This window comes from Chaetodon auriga, chromosome 2 (genome assembly GCF_051107435.1).
Source record: "Chaetodon auriga isolate fChaAug3 chromosome 2, fChaAug3.hap1, whole genome shotgun sequence".
Lineage (NCBI taxonomy): Eukaryota > Metazoa > Chordata > Actinopteri > Chaetodontiformes > Chaetodontidae > Chaetodon > Chaetodon auriga.
The window spans coordinates 24933764-24954962 of NC_135075.1; the positions used below are offsets into that span (position 1 = coordinate 24933764).

The window sequence follows — 21199 nt, forward strand, 5'->3', positions numbered from 1 at the left end:
TACAGGACTGTCCGCTGTGTTATTACTCTCAGTTTCCTAAGTGTGTCTGCTCTGTTGCGCTCCACACATTTAAATATATATGTTTGCTGTCATCCAGCAGTACACACACACACACACACACACACACACACACACACACACACACACGTATATACTGTATGTACTGCATACACATTCACACATTTGCTTTTAGTATCCTGTTTATTTCAAATAGAGTGTGCATGTGAATAACTCCACTTATTAACCAGTGATTATTCTGTGCAGTTACAAACTTAAACCGTAAGATAAACTAAGAAAATAATGATTAATAATGATGAATAAATAATGATGACTAATGATTAATATTTTGACATTTTTGGAAATATTCCTTTATATGAGAAGGTTGATATCGCTCTTGTGTCGGTGGGGTTAATTTGAAGCTGCAGCCAGCAGCTGGTTAGCTTAGCTTAGCTTAGCATTAAGAAAGGAACCTGGAAAGTGCAAAAACAGCATTTTGTGGTAGTTTTTACACTGTGCATGAAACAAACACCATAAAACATGTTAATTATTAAGCTTTAGAGGTGCAGGTAGTCAGACCAGCTATTTCTCTGTGTTTCCAGTCTTTATGCTAAGCTAACCAGTGAGAGGTGTTTACTTCCTCATCTAACTCTCTGGGATATTGTTCAGGGAAAATTTGACATTTATGAGGCACAAAATTTCTCCTCTGTGTAATTATATGATCCTGGAATCTGTTTGTTTGATGTATAAACTCCATGAATGTCAAGCACATAAAGGTGAGTTCTATCGAATTTACCAGGTGTCACAATTCAGGTGCATGTAACCACTTCTTATCTGATCCTCCGGGTTTATAAAACAGACACTTAACAGTCTACAGCTGCGAACTGGACAAATCATCCTTGTCAAACATGTTATGTCACAGTACAGTCAATAAAGAGATAATGCAACTCTCTCAAACAGCAACTGCGTGCTGAAATGCCAAACTACTTGAAAAACCACTGAAGTACATGGCATTGTTTGGCTCGATGACAGAAATAGAGGCAGAAATATCACGTGAATACAGACACGTGTGTTTTGTGGCTGGTCTGAAAAGAAAAGACACCATCATCACTGATCTTTGGCTAAAACGTGAATCTAATGTTACATATTAACGACTGCGCATGAGTGCATTTGCAGATACAGTACAAGTAATATGGCTTGGTGTGCTGCTCTCATAGGTCACATTAACACGTGAAGCTTAGGATTCAGGGAGTAAGTCAGGGAAATGTAAAAGGATGTATCAAAGAAAAGCACAAAACACTATTATTATTAAATTGTCATCAACTAATGACCATATGTTTGAAGATTTTACTTCAGCCCTGTCGTCTGTGCCCACGGTGCTTTAAAGTCTGGGCACAGCGTAGAAAACTGATTGTGTTATGGCAAATCTCATCGCTAATAATAAGTCTCACAGTTGGAGCGCTTTAGTTTACACTGTGTATTAGACAAGGGCCAACAGTGGCAGCTTTACTGCAAAGCCATAAATTAACACAGATGGCTCCTCCGGTTCTGAACTGAACAGACTGAACTAGTGGAGATTTATCAGGAGTGTCGGATTTGCACTCGGCTGAGTAAAGTAAATCAGTAAATCAGCCTTGTTTATTCTACCTGCAGGCTGGACATCATACCGGTTCGTGTTGCATGTACCGCCAGTGTTCCCATCACTTCGCCGTCCCCTCAAACCTGCCTAGAAACTCAAAAACATGTGAGTAAAAACAGTAAATCAGCCGCTTGACACTGAGGTCTACGTATTGAAAATATATCTGTCATAATGTGTCTAATTTTGACGATTTATAGCACAGTATTCAATATCGATGGCCCCCTCAGAGTCAGCTTTATAATAATGATAACATGATACCATGAGAACATATAATAAAAGTTACAGTGAGGCTATACGCCACCTTCACATCGTAATACGAAGAAGTTTGAATGTATTGTGTGCTGACTGATAACAGACCTGTGGATTCTCACACCCACAAAGGATGAATCTCACAATGCTCAACGTGATGGGAAAGCAGCAAAACTGTTTTTTTTTTTTTTTTTTTCAACCCGATCACCAGAATAAATGTTGAACTTTTCTGTTTCTTAAGTTTCAGTTTTTAATTTTATGTTTGACAACACTTTGGTTAAGCTCTGGTCACGTTTAGGCAAAAAAACCCCACTTAGTTAAAGTGAGAAAAATACCACGTTTTGGCTCAAAATACCCAGTTTAGTCTGGAGAAACACGGTTGAAAATCATCTGTCATATCTTCGTATACATGCACCTGTAATCTGAACTACGTGACTTTGGTACCTGTTGCAGAAATGCTGATATGGTTTGTATGAAATGTACAATGCCAACATTTGAGTGGTATTTTTTAAAGACTTCTGTCTAAAGTACTCCAATAAAACAGAAAAAAAGATCCACATGTATAACCGGAAACAGTGGATTGCGGGAAATAATTGCTTCCTTTCAAGATGTTATGAGCTAAAAATGCTGGGAATTACTGCTCTGATGAATCAAGGAAAAGTCTCTTTCTTTCACACGTGATTTATTCACAAAGCTGGTAACTACACGAGAGCATCGTCTCAGGAAGCTGTTTGGGTTTCACAGTTTTTAAGTGATCGTCTTGATCTTGTCACTGGGCTGCGGCCGGACGTGACCAATCTGACGACACGCATACGTGGTTGCCTTTTAAGTGCCCGTTGATGTTATCTTATCTTTTATGGATATTTTGGAAAGCAGTTGTGCCAGTATACGCCTTGTACAAAACAATCACAGCCATGTTTATCTGACCTAGTGAAGTAACTTATTATCTAGCTGCATTGATTAAAAGCGTCCGGCTCAACATGCAGCTGCACGTGCATCACGGAGGGACCAATACACTGTGTGCAGTGTGTTTGTGTTTATGCACTTATTGTCAACCTGCAAGCACAATTGGTGGTTGATATGACACAATATAATAATCAGCATTGTTGGGACCCTAACCCTGCACGTTTACTCTTTTTCCTTTTGAAAAGGATGCAGGAGGTGATGACCAGAAAAGGTTTATAGTCTTGGCTAACACAGCATTTCAGTTACATATTGATTATTTTCAAGAATTTACTGCCTCTAATTATCAGTCGGTTCAAAAGTCAGCCTGTTGGGTCATTTGACAGTGGGAATACCAGCTTGTTTAAAAACAGTGCTGTGGCTGCAGGTGTCAGGTTTTCCAAGAAACTGACATTTGAAGGATCTTTCGTGCCCCTCAGCGTTTCCTCAAATGTTCCCAGTGCTTCCCAAAGCGTCCGCCAAAGGAATGTGATTGAAAAGAAACGTAGAAAGCTGTACAGATTTTTTCCATTATTTTTGGCTCTAGATGTCAGTAAGTCCACCACTTTGGTCCAGACTGACATATTTTAGGACAGACTGCCATGAAACTTGTTACACACATTCATATTCCCCCACCAGATGAACTGTAGTAACTTTGGTGATGCCTTAACTTTTCTTCTAGCACCATCATCAGGTCAAATGTTTAATTTCTTCCATTCTTTGATATAAACCAAAAATCTGCAAACTAATGGCAGGTCCCTCAGCCTCTGCTGTGCTTTGTGTTTAATGCTAATTAGCAAATGTTAGCATGCTGACCTGCTGAACTAAGATGGAGAACATAAACACTGCCCTTGCTATCAGCATGTTAGCATCTGCGTTGTGAGCATGTTAGCACACTGATGTTAGCATTTAGCTCAAAGCACTGCTGAGCATGGCTGGTTTGTGCTTAAGAGTGATTTGAAATGCACCCATCAGCTGTTTCACCACAGGTCTCTCAGATTATTTAAGGGAACAAAGTGAAGAAGAAGAAAAAGAAGAAGAAGAAGAAAAAGAAGGTTAAGAAGGAGCTGAGGTCTTCAGCTCTAAATAAAGGCTCAATCTCTAAGTCCGTTAGATGCTGCTGGCCGATACGATCGTACCATCATCATCGTCAGTATCATCTTAATGTGCAGCGAACGCAGTAGCAGATGTAAAAACAAATTTACAGAATAACCAAAAAGAAAAATAGCCAATCACAGGGATGTGAGTAAAAAATCAGTTTCAAGCTGTTTTCAACCATACGAATAAAGTTGCGTCTGTTTCTAATTAAACTGTAATTATTTGTGCTTTTTCTAACTTAACAAAAAAAAAAAAAAAAAAAAATGCCACAACTGACTGTCCTACAAATACATCATTATCAAGGCTTGGGTGCTGACATCTGCTGTCTGTGATTATTATACAAATGACTAAATATGACACAGGTTTACAGTAATTTATTGTTTTGTCACTTGTAAATTTGCATTTATTCCTGATGTACAAGCTTGTTTAAATTAGCGTACTGCATGATGGGAGTCTGTGATTATATATTAATTACTCTCTCTCTGCTCTGAACCATTTCCTCTGCCACGACTACCCTTTCTAGCTCTGACGTGTTGGTTTCACTCTTTTCTCTCTCTGTCTGAATAACTGTTCTTGTGCTTCTTGTTGAATTTTGTCCCGAAAATGATCAGTTCAAACAACAGTGAGTCATATGAATTTCATATTTTATGTGGTTATTATATCACATACTGATGAAAATCAGTATTCATTCAGTCACGGTCAAGGTGTGTGCCCTGCACTGCCATGGTTACTGAGCACATACACAATGAAATAATAGCTGCACAGAGTGACGTTTATTCCAGATTGCTGGCCTTTATATGAAATGACACTATTTAAACCTTCTGTGTCAAGGTTGAGGTATCATGTGAGCTCATGGCGGCGCCGCTCCGCATGCGCTGCGCCCTGCTCTCAGATGATACAACCATCGGTGCTGTTTTATTGAGGGAAGGATCCTGTGCCAAAGATCTGTGCGTACAGCTGATTTTATTTTCAGGCAGACAATCCTGATTGTTCTGTAAATCATCACCTCAAAGCAAAGAGCGCAGCCCTTTTTATGTTTTCTTTTATGATTTATGTCTCTGGTGTTGGTCTTTTCACAGACTGTTGGGGAGTGAAAGGCCAAACATGTTCATATGATAAAGATAAGAGGAAGCGCCTGTGAAAGATGCATTATGTGAGATGAATAGCACCACTGTCTCTTTGGTGCACAATGCTGCTTCAGGTCTTTCACATTCATTGCACTTTCTCGAACCAGACTCGATTTCTGCAATTTGTCACACGTTGTTCTCCTCGTTAACCGAGCACAGATCAAGGAGGACATGTGAAAACTGGGCCACATACCTGCAGGACTTATTCATTTTCTTTAGTTTGCTGAAAAATATTCACTGCGGACCATAAATTCTGCAAATGTGCATATTTAAAAATGTTTTCTGTCAAAATGTTACAAACTTGGAAGCCTGAATAATGATAGAATGAATGAATGAGAGTGAATTGTACAAAACAAATAGCGCTTTATGGGACTCTCATGGCTGTATCTGATCCCTGTGCTGTCCTCTCCAGCTCTGTCCTGGTGTGCTACATTTGATTGCTCAACAAGGTGCACCTGAGGCCTCTGGCATGAGGACTTGACGCCTCTCAGTCTGTTGTGTTCTGACTTTGTGCCTTTCTGTAGCCTTGATTTGGGCCCTTACGGCACACACCTGTTGTAGCTTTGAGCATGAACAAACATCTGAAACAACAACAATGGCGGATATATTAAGATAGTTAACTACTATTGTTTGCATTTCCAAGTTACTACCACCAAAGGAGGATGAGCTTGTCACTCATACGCAGAACATGCTTCTCTAGTATTTGACATCTTGTTGATGTAGACCTCGGGTGGGATGTGACAGGCACCAGTTATATTATCTGGCTCCAGTAAAAGTAGGCTCAATTAATTGCTTTAGCGGATATTATTTGTCACATTTGGTGACACTCAGTATCAATGCCAGGACACTTTATATACTGCATGGATAAAATGATGTGGATACTTGAACATTGCAGCCATATGTGATTGTTGAATATCATAATCCAAAATCATGTGCATTCATTTGCTCCACTCTTCTGGGCAAACTTTGGAACCAGGCTTGCAGGAATTTCCTCCCAGTCAGCCTCTAGAGCATTAACCAGGCTGGCCACTGGTGTTTGGCACTAAAGACTGGATCGCAGTCGCCATTTCATTTCATCTCAAAGGTGTTGGTGCCTCTGAAGCCAGGGCTCTGCGCAGGCCAAAGATCTGCTTCCACAGCAAACTGAGAAAGGCATTTCTTCACGGACTTGGCTTTGTGCACGGGGACATTGCCATGCTGAAACAGGAAGGGCCCTCTGTAAACTCTTATCTATTCACTATTATCTTTTATCCAAAACATCATTGTGTGCTGTAGAATCAATGCAGCGCAAATTGATTTTTCCTAGCAGACAGCTGCCTGTTTACATGTCCAGCAGCAACGTTAGCGTGCATTTGCAGTCATGTTTGTGTCTGTGTAATGAATGTAAGCCCTCTCCTCTCACTTTGCTCTCTCCGCCTACTCCTGAGGGAAATATGACTCTTTAGCTGTTAAATGCTCCACCATGTTCACATGCTTGACTGTGTCTGTCTGCGTTGTTAACGGGCAGCAGAAAGTGAGTTCATCTGAGCTTTTTTTCCTGGAAACAGTTGCTCCTGATGAAGGACTGATGGGAGCGGCGAGAGTGAACCAAAACAATAAAGATGTGGGTCAGAAAACCAAAACGATGAGCTGAAACAGGATGTAATGCTCTGTAGAGAGGAGGAGGGCTGCAGACCCCTCCTACATTCAGCCATTTTTCTCCTTGTTACTGTAAAAAAATTGATAAGTGCACCTTAAAGATTACATTTAATTTTAACTAAGAGGCCTCGTCCAAACCAGGAAAAAAAAGCCCAGAGCAAAGCATTGTGTGGTGTCCACAGACTTTTAGCAATTAGGTGCATTTTCAATGGAAATATCTTAGCGGTATATATAGAAGTCTGTATTTTCATTAATTATTGGACACTACAACTGCCTAACCGGAAACGCTGTATTAAAAATAAACCAACAGCAGTCATGTGAGGCACAAACTCAGAGGAAATGTGTACAGTCACAACCTGAACTTACTGTGCCCTCTGTTGGAGACCTCAGGCTTCAAGAACAATATCTGCTTTTACAGGCTGATAAACTCTTACCCGTTCAGTCGCTGCAGGCATGAATGTGAGCTGGAACTTTAACTTAGAGACAACTGACGTATAGACTCTTCTTCAGATGGGACATTGGAGGACAATGGTGGGTAGTCTGTAAGCTAAACAGTGTGTTTTCCATTAGGTTTCACTGAAAAATACTGATCCGTTTACTGCATGTGTCGCTGGGTGGGAATTACTGCTCCACCACCAGATGGCACTGTCTCAAATTAGGCTTCCCCCTGTGAGCTCAAAGGATTTGGAGGAACAGGTGAGAGAGAGATGTGGGTTGCAGTCAAACAGCCAAGGAAGGTTTCTACCTGAGTAAATGGACCTGGAAGGATCTTAGTGGCAGCCATGATGAGAGGTGTCCAAACTCTCTAAATGCTAAGGAAAGGTGCATCTATCAACACGCCACATGACACCTCCACAGCCTGTATCAGCCATGACAACTTCAAAGCGTAAACAAGTGGACATTTGGAAGTGTTTACTGAATTCGTAATCAGCATATTATCCATTACACAGAAATCTGTCTCAGGAAAAAGGGATATTTTAGCCAAATCCAACATGGTGTTAAGTCAAGAGTCAGATCTGTGTGTCTGTTTGTCACCATTAGCAGAGGCTCCAGTCTGCAGTGCTCTTCATACACTGCGCTGATAAACCATCCAACGGTAGAGTCCCATTAGTCTTCATGATCAAAGAAAAGTCCATACTCCGTTTCTCTCTCTCTCTGCTGCAACTGTCACTTTTTTTTCTTATCAATTTAATTATTATCATTTTTTTTTTTTTAACAATGCGTGGTTTTAGTGGGTGCTGCCCCACCCCCCCAGCCCCCCCAGCCCCCTCAGCACCCCATTCTCCCACGTCCATTTATTCCTTTTTTTTAATTTCAATTTCAGCCCTGGTAGTGAATGAATATTTTTCACCGAGTTGTCCACTTTTATATGAAACAGCACAGTAAGAACACATTACAATATGCTTTTAGCAGTTCTTTGGAACATAGAAGTTTCTCCACAGCAAACCAGATCAATAACATCCGCTGTAGCATGATTAGTGTCCAAGTGGACTCAGATTCTCTAAGCACTTTGCTTTGACTTCTCCTAACTCCTCTCCTCCTCTCCTCTCCTTGACCTCATGATGTTTTCCATTGAGGTCAAGGAGAGGTGTTTCAGAGAAGACACAGGACGTTTTGTTTGACTATTCGACCCCTCCAGAAGTGGGCAGCCACCTTGTTTTTTCATGCACTGTTTTTCTAGCTGCTATGGGCTGTTTTAGAAGGTACATATCCTGTGAGATGTTACTCTTGGTGTAAAATATCAAGTGATAGACATGCAGAAGTAATGGACATGTAAAGATGGCGAAATGTGTCAGTGTATGTTGAAAACAGACACACACAGAGTCTCTAGAACAAGGTCCTGAGGGGACCCTGATACACTCTGTGCCCTCTGGGCCATCATACTGATATTCCTGCACTCTTTTGTGGCAGCATGATTAATTCTGCAGTTTCTTTTAATGAGTGTTTCACCACCTGTAGTTCATGGTTATTGAATTCACTTCTGTAAGGAGAACAGTGAAGAGCCACCTTAAGCAGACTTCAGCGTGTCTTCAGCTGGTACTGATTTTACCAAAAGAACTACATATAAAGCAAAGAATGTCTGCATGATTGTTTTAAAGCTTTTATATTAAATTATTTTCCTGTTCAGAGTAAAGACGCCAAAAAGATAGCTCAGTGTTTTGCCATGCAACATATGGCTGAAAATAAATGCTGTATTGAGCAGAGAAGGATGGATTTTTTATTTCTTTTGTATTGCTGTCTATTTTAAAAATGCTGTTATTCAGTCCAGCACAATAGCAGTGATTCAGTGCTTCATCAAAGGTTATAATGACTTAATCTGCCTCCTGTCTCGTCATGTGTTGAACATTCAAATTATTGGGACTTTTCAAGGTTTCAAGGCTGAATAGTTACTGAAGCTGTAATGTACAATGCAGCTTAGCTGCCTTGTTTGTGTTTCATTTTTTGTTGTTCAAGTTGTGCTGGAGACAAATAAATGTTAAGAGTCCCTCTTCTCGTATAATTAGCATATGGCAACCAGCATGGCAGGATGAAAATGTACCTTTAATGGATCTGAATGGCTGCTGTGGCTCTTTTGACCTCCTGTTTGTCCCTCTTTGTGCATTGTGAACAGTGTTCTTATGCATAAATATTACACAGCACCGGGTTTGCCATGCCGTAATTATATTGAACAAATTAATTGAGGAATATGAATGAAGCACAGAACTCGACTAAGAACATATAATCAATATTTTTAGATTCAAAAGGCTGACATGTGTAGGCTGTATGTGTATGTGTGCTTGGCACCAAACGATGGACAGACAAAGTTAGCTGCTAACTGGTGAATGTAGTGGAGCATTCAGCAGCTAAGCAGCCAGATATCTCCTTCAGGAGTTGGTGGAGACCAAAAATAGAGCTAAAATGGGAGTAAATAACATTCATCGTATCAACTTTAAAGGTGACGTCAGTGTTCACAACATGTTTCTGCTGCCCCGAGCAGCCACCGTTTTGACTTTCTGATGCCTCTTCTCTGTCCACATTCTGTTTGCTGCAGTTTGTGGAGTCCCGAACCTGCAATTAGCCCTTTCTCTTACAATTTCATAATAAAATATTGATCTTCAGACTCTTGTGTACTAATTAAACTGAAGCCTGTTGTAGAGAATGACTTTGAACTTGTTGATTCAGAGCACAAGTTCAGTCGCTGCAGCACCTCTCGCACATACTGGCACCTAATAACTGGGGTGATATGATCAATACCGAATATCAAAGATCATTTGATGTGGTGGTGTTGACTTCCTCGCATCCAAATAACATAAATCTACTTCATTGTTTCTTCCAAATCCTGTGCTTGTTTTCAGCTGAGGTTTAAAGGATTACACAACAAATTCAGCAGTACAAAATGTTTCCTGTGTAACCAGTTCTCCTTGTTATTCTTTGTGTAAATTAAAAGGGGGAAATAAACAATTTAGAGCTGCATTAAATATATAGCAAGACAAATAACTTCGAGGGAGATTCATGACAACCGCTAACTGAATAAATAACAACAGCAGGCGGTGTGGAGCGTTTTTGTGGTGTGCACAGATTGTGAATAAGAGATGCGTTATTATATTCACCGCACAATAAGGAGAGCCATACCAGTGCTGAATACTAATACCAATTACAACTTCCTGTGTATCACTTAAAAAAGATATAGTCTTTGAGGAGAGAATGGATCTGAAGCAAGTAGGTCACTCGCTCTTAGCAGAATAATGATGCAGCCTGAATAATTATACAGACAGAAATGCAACACTTAGCCTGTTTGTTTTTTTGGGTTGATGGTGGTCAAATTTTATGCAGAAGCGAGAATGAAACAGTCTGATGTTTTATGGATGAATGGATGCTTCTGAATTGATGGTACTGGTGCGTTTAACCTTTGCTATCAAAAAGAGAGGACAAAAGATCCCAAAGTGTATCAGCCCGGGGATCAGCGTCAGCGGTTTTCAGCCAGGAAATGGAATATTTGATTATGGGTTGTGGGGGTTCTTCACTGATGGCGTATTTATTTTATCTGCAGCAACATGCAGGTCAACAACCGTAAAAACAGCATTTTGTTCGACACTCATCTAATGAGGCAGAAGATAAGGACTGCAAGGACGAAAAACTGCGAGAAAACTTCAAATTGAACCTCTTTTGAAAAGTTTTCCAGGTACAATCAATCATCTCTGTGGTCAGCAGAGAGTCTCACAGCAGCATGAGGGCCAGTACATCACACTGTGGTCTGAAGCAGTGCAGCAGCTTGACATCTCCCTCTAGTCCTCAACACATTTGACTCGGCTTTAAATGTATACAAACACAGCGTAAATAAAGCACTACTTTGGTCACATCATTCCAAGTCTTCATACAGTTCTTCTACATCAAATGGTACAGGTAGTTCTCCTTCGAGAGGAAACGAGAGACTGAAGTGTTTCTATTCTAAACTACGGGTCCTCAGTCAAAGGCATTTCTTCCATTCACATCAAATATATCTGACAACTGGAATTGTTCATTCACAGTAGACATAGTGAACATTTAAAATGCGAACATACTGAAAGTTCAATACGGCGAATGTATATTTCACACCCACATGCTGAGTAGAGCCTGTCGTCTCTCACAGTTCAAATATACTGTATAGGCTGTTCTGTCACTCTCACGCTCCCTGCACAAGACGACATTCCCTTCGGCTTTGTTTAATGACGAACAAGAGGTTGGGGAAGACTGAGAAACATGATGCAATGAATATATGTGAGCTGTGCACAATTAAAAACCTGTATCAAACACGTTGGAGTCTAGTGTATTATTCGAAACATAACACGAACCTGATAATATGTAAACATGTACACAAAGACAGACTGAGATTAGTAAAATTAACACATGGCTGAACATGTGGGTAAACATGGCAAGTATTTTACACGTCCAGCGACTCAAGTTTTAGCAAACTGCTCAATACTGGCAAATACAACCTCCATGAAATGAGATGTGAAAATGTTGACCGAACTGAAAATGCCAAGGGAAAAGATTAGACATGAATCTAAACTCAATTAACCTACTGACAATACTCTCAAAGGCCTGAAATGAAGCAGATGTCTGCAGATAAAGAGGGCATATAAAGTTGATGTTTCACCATCGTCATCAGCACGACTGACATCTCTTTCAGGGACAGCACATTTTAAACCCAGTCACACAAAGGTCTTGTTCTCAGGTACAGACAGTATAGCTGCTCTCATGGGCACATTGTGTCACATCCAGCACATGAGCAATAAGATCTGTGATGTCTGAGTTGTTTCAGGTTCAAACTGGAATTATTCAGAGTCAGAGAAAATCTATCCACTGAATCAACAGCCTGTTTTTGTCACAGCTGTCTGTGCAGGGCTGATGGTAAAGAGGGAGTAGGACCCAAATGCAGGACATCAAGTGAGCAGGATGAAGAAACAAAAGGGAGCTTTAATGGAGCTGATACCGACCCACCAAAACAGGCAACTGAGAAAGCAAGACAAGCAAACCCCAGAAAAAAGGTGGAATTTAAAAACACTGACAAACCACATTTGCATGAGGAACTCAGGCGAGCGTACTAACAAGCAACAAAGCAGAAGACCTGACAACTGAACAAGGGAAAAGACATGGACTAAATACACAAGAGGCCAATTAACTAATGGAACACAGGCGGGAAAACACATATGGACAGGAAGTAAAACAAAACATAACACATGAGGACAAAACCTTCAGAATAAAACAGGAAACAGACTAAACAAAACCACAAGAATTCTATCTATCTATCTATCTATCTATCTATCTATCTATCTATCTATCTATCTATTTGAATTGCGTAAGCGATGCTAGTCGGCTCCCACAGTTATCAGAAAGAAAAATGATCCCGCTGCTGTTTATTTATTGCTGTGTTCATGCTTCATTTTCATGCATGAAGACACAAACACGGTGTGAAATTCGTCACTTACTGTGTGACCGCTCTGTGTAGAAAGGACTTCAGTGATGTCACCTATGACAACCTTAAGTCTCCAGTCACAAAACTCCGCCAGACAGATGGGTTTATTAAGGACGGATTAATGGCAAATCATGCCGAGCCGCAGCTTTAATGGTGGTTTGTTTGGTTTAATTGCAGCTACGTTACAGATGAGACTTCATATCGTCTTCCTATAATGACTCTGCAAACTAGATGCTGAAAGCCGCAGTGCTTTGCTGCCTCCAGTTAAATGGAAGCTCGATTAAATGGAGGCAGCTGCAGTAGGAATGTTTTGAGAATACACGTCAACAGTGGAAAATGTATTGTGAGTCTGTTGTTACAAAAAATCACTTATTCTTGTCATGCTTTTAAACTTTGGCATGCTACCAGTGGACACACACAGACGCCTCGGCCTCCACTGAAGTGCTCCCACCTCTTTTGAAATAAAATTCTTTGGGTTGGGTTTTAATCATTTTAGTCAAGGTGTCCCTTTGCATGTCTGGAGGGATTTCAAAATGATGCAGCTAAAACAGCACTTTCAGCTCAAGATCTTTGTTCTTACATGCAGGCATGTGGCTTATCAGCTGTGCAAAGCAGGTAAGAGTCCTGGGGCCCCAAAGCCCCAGGGGCCATAAAAGCTTTACTGTACATCTACTGGCCTGTGCACATTTCCAGGACAGGGTCACAAAATTATAAGTCTTAGAACAGCAATAAGGTGCCCATATGACGACTGAAGAGATCCCTTAATGTGTTTCCTTATAAGTGATGGAGGCAAAATCCATGTTTTTATCATGAAACAGAAAAAAAATGTTTAAATAGAAAGGAATAGGAAAAGTATATGCACAGTAATATCCACCAGTATGACACTGTAAGGTGTCATGACACTTTGTGAACCAAACAACAAACCTAAACTAAGTTTATCATGTTAGCTAAACACACACTGCCTTCCTACAAGCTGCCTGCCTGTAGCTGGAAACCAGTTTCCAACACATGGCTTTCCTCTGAGGTCTCAATACAAGTGTGAACTTGCACTGTACAGTTGAGGGAATTCTGAGCTTTTCCTCCATATTGCCTTCTGAGGCTGGCTGGCTGCCTCCTGTAAAGGCCACCCAGGTATTCTTCCAAGTGTGAGCTTGCCAAGCGGCACGCTATGCTGCAAACGCACTTTGCTTGGTGCAGTGAAATCCTATCATGGTGCAGTGCGAGCCACTGAAAACTGTGTTTCAGAGTGCAGTGGTGCCGCTGTTGCATCCAGAGCAACTGAAGCTTGTTTTTGCCCTGGGACCCCACAGCAGGTTAATCCAGCCATGCATGCAGAGTAACACATGAGCTATAAGTCAGGTCAGTTTTACTTTGACAGCCCAAAGTCACAAATCATGCACACGAACAAAAACAAACAATCATAAAGCACAGCATAATCACTGTAATCAAATATCTTAATCACCACACAGGCTTTTAAAGGATTAACGGATGAAAATTACTGCGTTTGGTAATGATGCTAAATCTCTTTATTTTACCCTGACTTTGAAAAAAACTGCAATTCCCCCTAATACCTCAAAATGATACATTTATGGCAAAAAAGAGTGAAAATACAAACACTTTCTATTTTTGCAGCTGGGCCTATAGAGTGAACAACAGTAATATCTGGCCCAGAATTAACAAAAAAAAGCTTTATTTTATTTGAGGAAATGTTGAAACACCCCCCTCAGCTCTCCTAAAAAAACACAGACTACCCTGCTTTGAACAAAATTAAAAATGCACCACCCTCTCTGACCCCCGCTCTAATAGTTTTTGTGCAGTCCCTCAGGTTTCCATGGTACAAAAAACACAAAAAACCTCCTCCCTGTAAAACTCATAGTGTTATCCTCCTGTTGAATTCAGTTAGAGTTTAATTAGCTGCAGTGTTTTACATTTATTTTGTGCAGTATCTTTATTAAACCATCTCGGCTAAATAACGTATGCATGATCTCTGCCTCCCTCTCCTCTCCCCCCCTCCTCCTTTGCATCTCAGCAGCTTCATCTCTATGTGAAGGGGGCTGCAGCGCAGTTACCATTCTGCTCTCTCTCTCTGTAGAGACCAGGAGCGCGTCCAACAACTTTAGCGCGGCGGTTTTTCTTTCCATCCGCTTCGTTTGCGCTCCCGCTCCCTCATTACCGACCATGACCGCGCAGAGAGCGCGTTACAGGAAGCGGTGTGCAGACCAGCAGCGTCAAGGTGAGGTTTATCTCTATTGTAAATGTAAATATTTGAGAAAAGTTATAGGCTACTATGTGTGATCAAGTTAAAAATATTCTGCATGTTATGGTTGTATTTACATCTTTTTTTTTTCTTTTTTCTTTTTGACTCATGCTTCTAAGTATTTATCAATGCATAAGGACGTTTAATGAATCTTAAAGTCCTCAAAATCAGAGATAACGGTCCTTTTGAACATTTTTCATACATTTTTTTTTAAAAGATACCATCAAAATACCATCAGATCTCACTGGCATATGATGGAAATATTAAAGGAACATTACATTAAATTGTCCTTAAGCTCAATGCCAACAATGCACACCACTGGCTATTAGTCACATGACCTTGATTTGCAGGGTGATTCATGAGATGTTGCAATGTAAACAACCTTCTGGAGGACAGTGTAGTGTGTAGCGCCAATTATCCTTTGATGAGAATGATTTCAACCATATTAGTGAGGCAGCAAAAGCAATATTCCTCAGCCTGCAGGTGAAATCTGCCATTTCAATGCAAGTGTTTCTTCATTATCCATGACCACCAGAAAATGTGCTTTTTAATCAAGGGTCCGTCTGAAAAATTGTGCAGTTTAGAGAAAATGAGGTGTAATGTCTTTATTGCAGCACTTTATGGCTCTGGAGTCTCCTTATGTGCTGTGAGGTCTGCAGAAGTGCGTGCTTGAGCTCACAGTTACTTCTTGTTCACACAAAACTGAAACTGTTATAAAACTAAAACAGTTTTTCATTGACCATACTTGCTAAATAAAGAGATGAATGAGTAATGTATTTCTGCACCAGGTCATCCTGATATTATCAGGTTAATATGCTTATTCAAAATCCTTGGCTCCTATATCACCTGCTGAAACAAATGAGGTAGTTGTTGTTTTGCACCTTTGGGATGGCACATTTCACCTGTCTGTCATCTACAATAAGTGGTTATAAGAGCTGGAACAATTTGTTGATTAATCAGTTAGCATATGGAAAATGAACAGGTGACTATTTTGATAATTGATTAACTGTTTCAGTGTTTTTCAAGAAAAGAAGCCAAACATTGTCTTATTTCAACTTGTCAAATATAAAGATCTGCTGCTGTAAACTTCATATCTTTGGATTGATGATCAGATAAAACAAGGAAAATGTTATGTGTTGAAAATTTTGTGTGTCTGTGATTTATCAAACATGAAGAAGAAATGTTAAACTGGAGGTTGACCCCAGTATAACACCACAGAGCCATTAATCAGATGAAATCCTCTTTCTGTTGGCACTTAAAAAATGGTCTTTTTCAGTGGAAAACAACAACAGTGGGTTGAGTGAGCAGGCTAGGAGAAAGTGGGAAAGAAAAAAAAAAAAATAAAACAAATTCATGTACAATACAAATCCTGCTTTAACTTGTTCATATTTGGCCATAGTGAACAAAAACATGGGAAATCAGTCAGGAGGAAGAACAGATAAGCCATTAAAGAGACAAAGGGTTTCCACTTCTTTAGAAAGCACTCACCAGACCCTCTAAGTGTAAACTTTATCTTTTCTAGATGCAAAACAGACATCACATCTTTCAGCCAGGCAGGGAATGGGACGAGGGGTCAGGTGGGGGAGTTGGTGATTTCCAGGTTAGGAGTGCTCTTTGACAGGCTACAAGTGTTTCAGAAGCAATCATGTAAACCTTGCTGGAGTTGAAAAACACAGCTGGAACCCTGGAAATGGCCAGTAAATAGCAAGGTTGTGAGACTATTATTCATCAACACTGAGACCACGTAAAAAATTGTAGACCAGTATGTTCCAAGCTATTGACAAGACCAGAAAAAATGTGAGGTCTGCCTGCCACTATTATATATTATTATATTCATGCAGCTTGGATTTACTGAAATGGGCTCTGTGCACAACTTTTAGCTGCATCAGACTGTGTTGAGTGCAGGATGATGAAGAAGTCACTGTCTTTTGTCAGTCCCATTCCTGGTTACCCCTCTGAGCTTTGACTTGAGACTGGGTCCCTGTTCAAAGACATGGCGGTTTGACGAATTTCAGGTAGAAACCCCCTGTGAGTAGGGGATATCTTAACAATACTTTTCTTTTCATAACAGGTCCCCAGTGTTGATCAAACCCAGAAATCAGCGCAGGATATGTTGAAAGCTCCTGCTGTAGCTCCAGTTGTCCTCTCTTGAAATGGAGCTCTCTTTGCAGGCATCCCCTTCAAACGCATCCAAACCGCTCCACAACACCAGCGTGCCACCAAACGCAACTGGGAATTACACCAATGACCAATTCACTGACATCAACCTCTTTGAAATCTTGGGTCCAAAACGATCTCCCTTTTTCCTCCCTGTGACCAGCGTTTACCTTCTCATCTTCCTCACCGGCTTGTCTGGAAACCTGCTCACGTGCGCGGTGATCGCAAAGCACAAGAAGATGCGAAACCCCACCAACTTCTACCTGGTGAGTCTGGCCGTGTCGGACCTCCTCGTGCTTTTGTTCGGGATGCCCCTGGAGATTTACGACCTGTGGCAGAACTACCCGTTCCCCTTCGGCGAGGGCGGCTGCTACTTCAAGACCTTCCTCTTCGAGACGGTGTGCTTCGCCTCAATCCTCAACGTCACAGCTCTGAGCGTGGAGAGGTACATAGCTGTGCTTCACCCGCTCAAAACGCGGTACCTCGCCACGAACAAGCATGCCAAGCGGGTCATCACCGTCGTGTGGGTGGTGTCAATGGTCTGCGCCATCCCCAACACCTCGCTGCACGGCATCTTCTACCTGCCAGAGAGGATGGAGGAGTCGGCCATATGCACTGTGCTCAAGCCCTTGTGGATCTATAACATGGTCATGCAGATCACCACTGTGTGCTTCTTTTTTGTGCCCATGATGGTGATCAGCGTGCTGTACCTGGTGATGGGTCTTCATTTGGGCAGAGAAAAATGGCGGCCCAGAGGGACCCTGGGAAACAACTGTGGCAGCAACACCCGAAGAAAGCTCAACGTGAACGGGCGCAGGAGGCAGGTCAACAAGATGCTGTGTGAGTTTCCTGTTTTCTCTCTATGTATCTTCAGAAAACATGCATTACTGTGATTGTGATTTGAGCCCTTTAATATGACTTATCAATGCCAAGACATGTTCCCAGAGACAAAACACGAGGAAAACACAGAGCACAAAGCATCGTCAGTTCTTTGTTATGGATCATTTGTATTCCGGGCAGCATCTTTTTGTATCTTCTAAGCTTTGGGGCTCAATCAGATTTCATGGACAATGTCAGCCCTGTTCTTAGATAATTGATCAGTTCTTTTCTTTCTTCGCGGTCAATTCTGTATGAGGAGTTTCATTCTAGGCTGACACAGCCATCATTTAAAACTTCTTTCAGCATGTGACAGAATAGCTGCTTTTGAATTCCTGTGGGAGTCATCCTCATGGCCCTGAAAGCAACAGAATCGGTTTGTTTGCGTCAGTGATTATTATCTAGATGTTTTCACAGGAGAGATGTCAGGTATTTCTACAGCCAGTCGGAACTAAAAATCAAAATTACTAAGGATAGATATCTGAACAATTACTGAAACCATTACATTTCAACATTTCATAATCCCAGCAGAGCTATTGACCTTCCCATTAGCTTCAGCTTCTCTTTGAGTTCAGAGGTAATCAGTAAATGTTAGCATGCTAATAGCTAACATGGTCAACATGGTAAACACTGCACCTGCTAATCATTAGCATGTTAGCATGGCTGTAACTCCATTAATGTTGCTCATTTGGTCACAAATATTTAATGTTATAGAGAAAATTTTCAAAGATTTGAAAATATTTTATTTGAACAGGTATACACTGTGCCTGTACACACACACACACACACACACACACACACACACACACACACACACGCACACATATGTGTGTGATTCAGTCTGTGGGTCAGTCAGTATAAACTCATACTGTACAGCCAAAGTTTGTTCAGACACACAGAACTGTGTTTCAGTTCATCATGAGGTGCTGAAGTTTCCAAAAGTACGTGTTAGGCAGAATTTCGTGGAAATGTGAATAAAATGATGCACATGTCAGTGATGTCATTATGCAGCTGTTGCATCAAGTGGAATATTTCAGTCAGTGTAAACACCACATGGAGCTTGAACAAGATGATACAGAATATAAATGTGATTCCGTCAAACTGTGGAATGAGATGTTTTTTTTTCCCCAAACATTAAGCTTTACTTATTCTTTAAGGAGGTTAAACAGCCAAATCTCACAAACTTTGCTGTTGGGAACAGAGATAAACTACAGGCCAAAGGATGTTGTAATTCCCCACAGCTCAAGGAGAGGTCCTCAAGTTGCTCATTTTATTTCAATAACAGTCCAAAACCCAAAAATGCTCAGTTTACTTTGAAATATGACAAAGAGAAGCATTAAATCCAGAATGCATGTTTGACTAAAAATAATGAATTCATTATCAAAATAGCTGCCGAGAAATTTCCTGCTGACAGACTAATCAGTGATTAATTATTTAATAAGTAAGAATTCTTGCAGTCCAATTGACTTTGTTTATATCTCTGCAAAGTTTGCTTAAGTTAGCAAATGCTATCAACCATAAGGTACTGATCATACCACTTCAAGTATCTAAGTTCCTCTTTAAAATGTACGTAACGGTGGGGGAAAAACACCAAAAACAGGGTGTTGTGGTAAATGAGTGGTGCATTCCCATCCACTGTATGGTTTTTAGCATGTAGCCCCTTGTCTCTCCACTCTTTCAATCAAAATACATGAAAATACAACAGAATAACAACAACGTGTGACATGTGTTTAACCTCCAACAACAGAAAACCTTTTTAAACAGCTTCATTGTCTCTGGCCCTCTAGCGATCGTGGTTGCAGTGTTTGGAGTCTGCTGGGCGCCCTTCCACATCGAGCGGCTCCTGTGGAGCTCCATCAGCCAGTGGACCGACCTGATGCACAACATTTATCAGTATGTCCACATCCTGTCGGGTGTCCTCTTCTACCTCAGCTCAGCGGTGAACCCTATCATCTACAGCCTGCTCTCCACACGGTTCAGGGAGTGTTTCCGAGAACTCGTGTGCTCCCAGGCGGAGGATAACAGCTCTGTTAGAGACTCGCCGCCGTTCCCTAAGATTTTACTGGATCCCTCTGTGTCAAGCTCCAGAGCTCAGGCTGAGGGTAAGGACTCCAATGCTTTCATCCCTTTGCTGTCTCCCAACATGACACTGAGCATGGACACTGCAATACTGACATGTGCATGCAAAGAGACGACCAGCAAGACCTCTGTGTTCTAATTTATTTGAATAAGCCGGGGAGCAGAAACTAATTTAAAGGAATGGACGTTTTGGGATTTATGCTGATTTGTTTTCTCGCAGAGAGTTAGATGAGAAGATTGATACCACCCCCATATCTGTTAAATATAAAGTGATCACCAGGAGATTAGTTTAACAAAGCATAGCATGAAGATTGGACACAGGGGGAAACACCTACCCTGGCTGTGTCCAAAGGTAAGAAAAGCAGCCAACCATTGTAGATGGTACCAATAAAACCACTCCATTCATCCCAGTTTGTTTTAACTGCTGCCTGCAGTCTTTTCTGCAGTGAGTCAGTTAATAAATGCTGCAGCTTCTCAAGTCCAAGAAAAGACTGTTGTTTCCCAGCTGCTGGAAAAAGTGAAGCAGATTAACCCTGAAGCCCTGGTAAGATGCTCATCTACATTTAAAAGCGTTGTCGGTGGTGTAAACACGAAACAGATCTAGGGTTGAGGTGTATTTTTGAATGGGTTTGAAGGGTAATATACCAAAAGTGTTTTATCGTGCTTTTTCAATTGGTCCAAAATGTCAAATTGTTCCTTCAAACTCATTACATGTCATTAAAGAGCTTGTGCGTGAACTTTGATTTGGCTTGTTACAATGGATGATATTGTTCAACAGTGCCTGCATATTCCACCTGCTGTCTTACTCTGTAACTGCTGTATGCCTTAGAGGGTGGATCCAGAGGCAAAGTAGGACAATCAAATCTGATCTGAATAACAATGTGTTGTACTTGATGATTTCTGTTATTTGGAAAATGTGTGTTGTGCTGGGCAGCAAAAAGTATTTCTCTATGTTGTGTTTCAGTGGAACTTGTAAGCAAAGAATGTAATGCTTTACTGTGAGCTTCGCCTAATCTTGTTTTGTCTCTTTGTGCACGGCCAACAATCATGTACGTGGTTTGATTGATTGGTAAGCTCTTGTTCACTGTGGTTGCAAAATTGAGAACTGATTATGGCTATTTTAAAAGCTACACAAATAAATGTTGAAGCTGTCCACATGTAGCTATTACTCCCACTGGGAAAGATTTAATGTTTTGTTATTTTCA

At 40.9% G+C, this 21199-nt stretch overlaps 1 protein-coding gene across 1 annotated transcript; it reads left to right on the forward strand.

The window, feature by feature from the left end:
* The first annotated feature begins 14689 nt into the window (after window positions 1-14689).
* nmur3 (neuromedin U receptor 3) lies at window positions 14690-21155 on the forward strand. The gene is made up of 3 exons (XM_076742874.1): window positions 14690-14858; window positions 16954-17879; window positions 19703-21155. The coding sequence occupies exons 2-3, from the start codon at window positions 17036-17038 to the stop codon at window positions 20131-20133; spliced, it is 1275 nt and encodes a 424-aa protein (XP_076598989.1). The 5' UTR covers window positions 14690-14858; window positions 16954-17035; the 3' UTR covers window positions 20134-21155.
* The last annotated feature ends 44 nt before the right edge of the window (window positions 21156-21199 follow it).

What these genes read in the sequence shown, in the direction of transcription:
- nmur3 (XM_076742874.1), top strand. Translation starts at nt 17,036, where the DNA reads ATGGAGCTCTCTTTGCAGGCATCCCCTTCAAACGCATCCAAACCGCTC. An exon ending in GCAGGTCAACAAGATGCTGT is followed by an intron (nt 17,880 to 19,702) that starts GTGAGTTTCCTG and finishes CTGGCCCTCTAG; the next exon opens with CGATCGTGGTTGCAGTGTTT.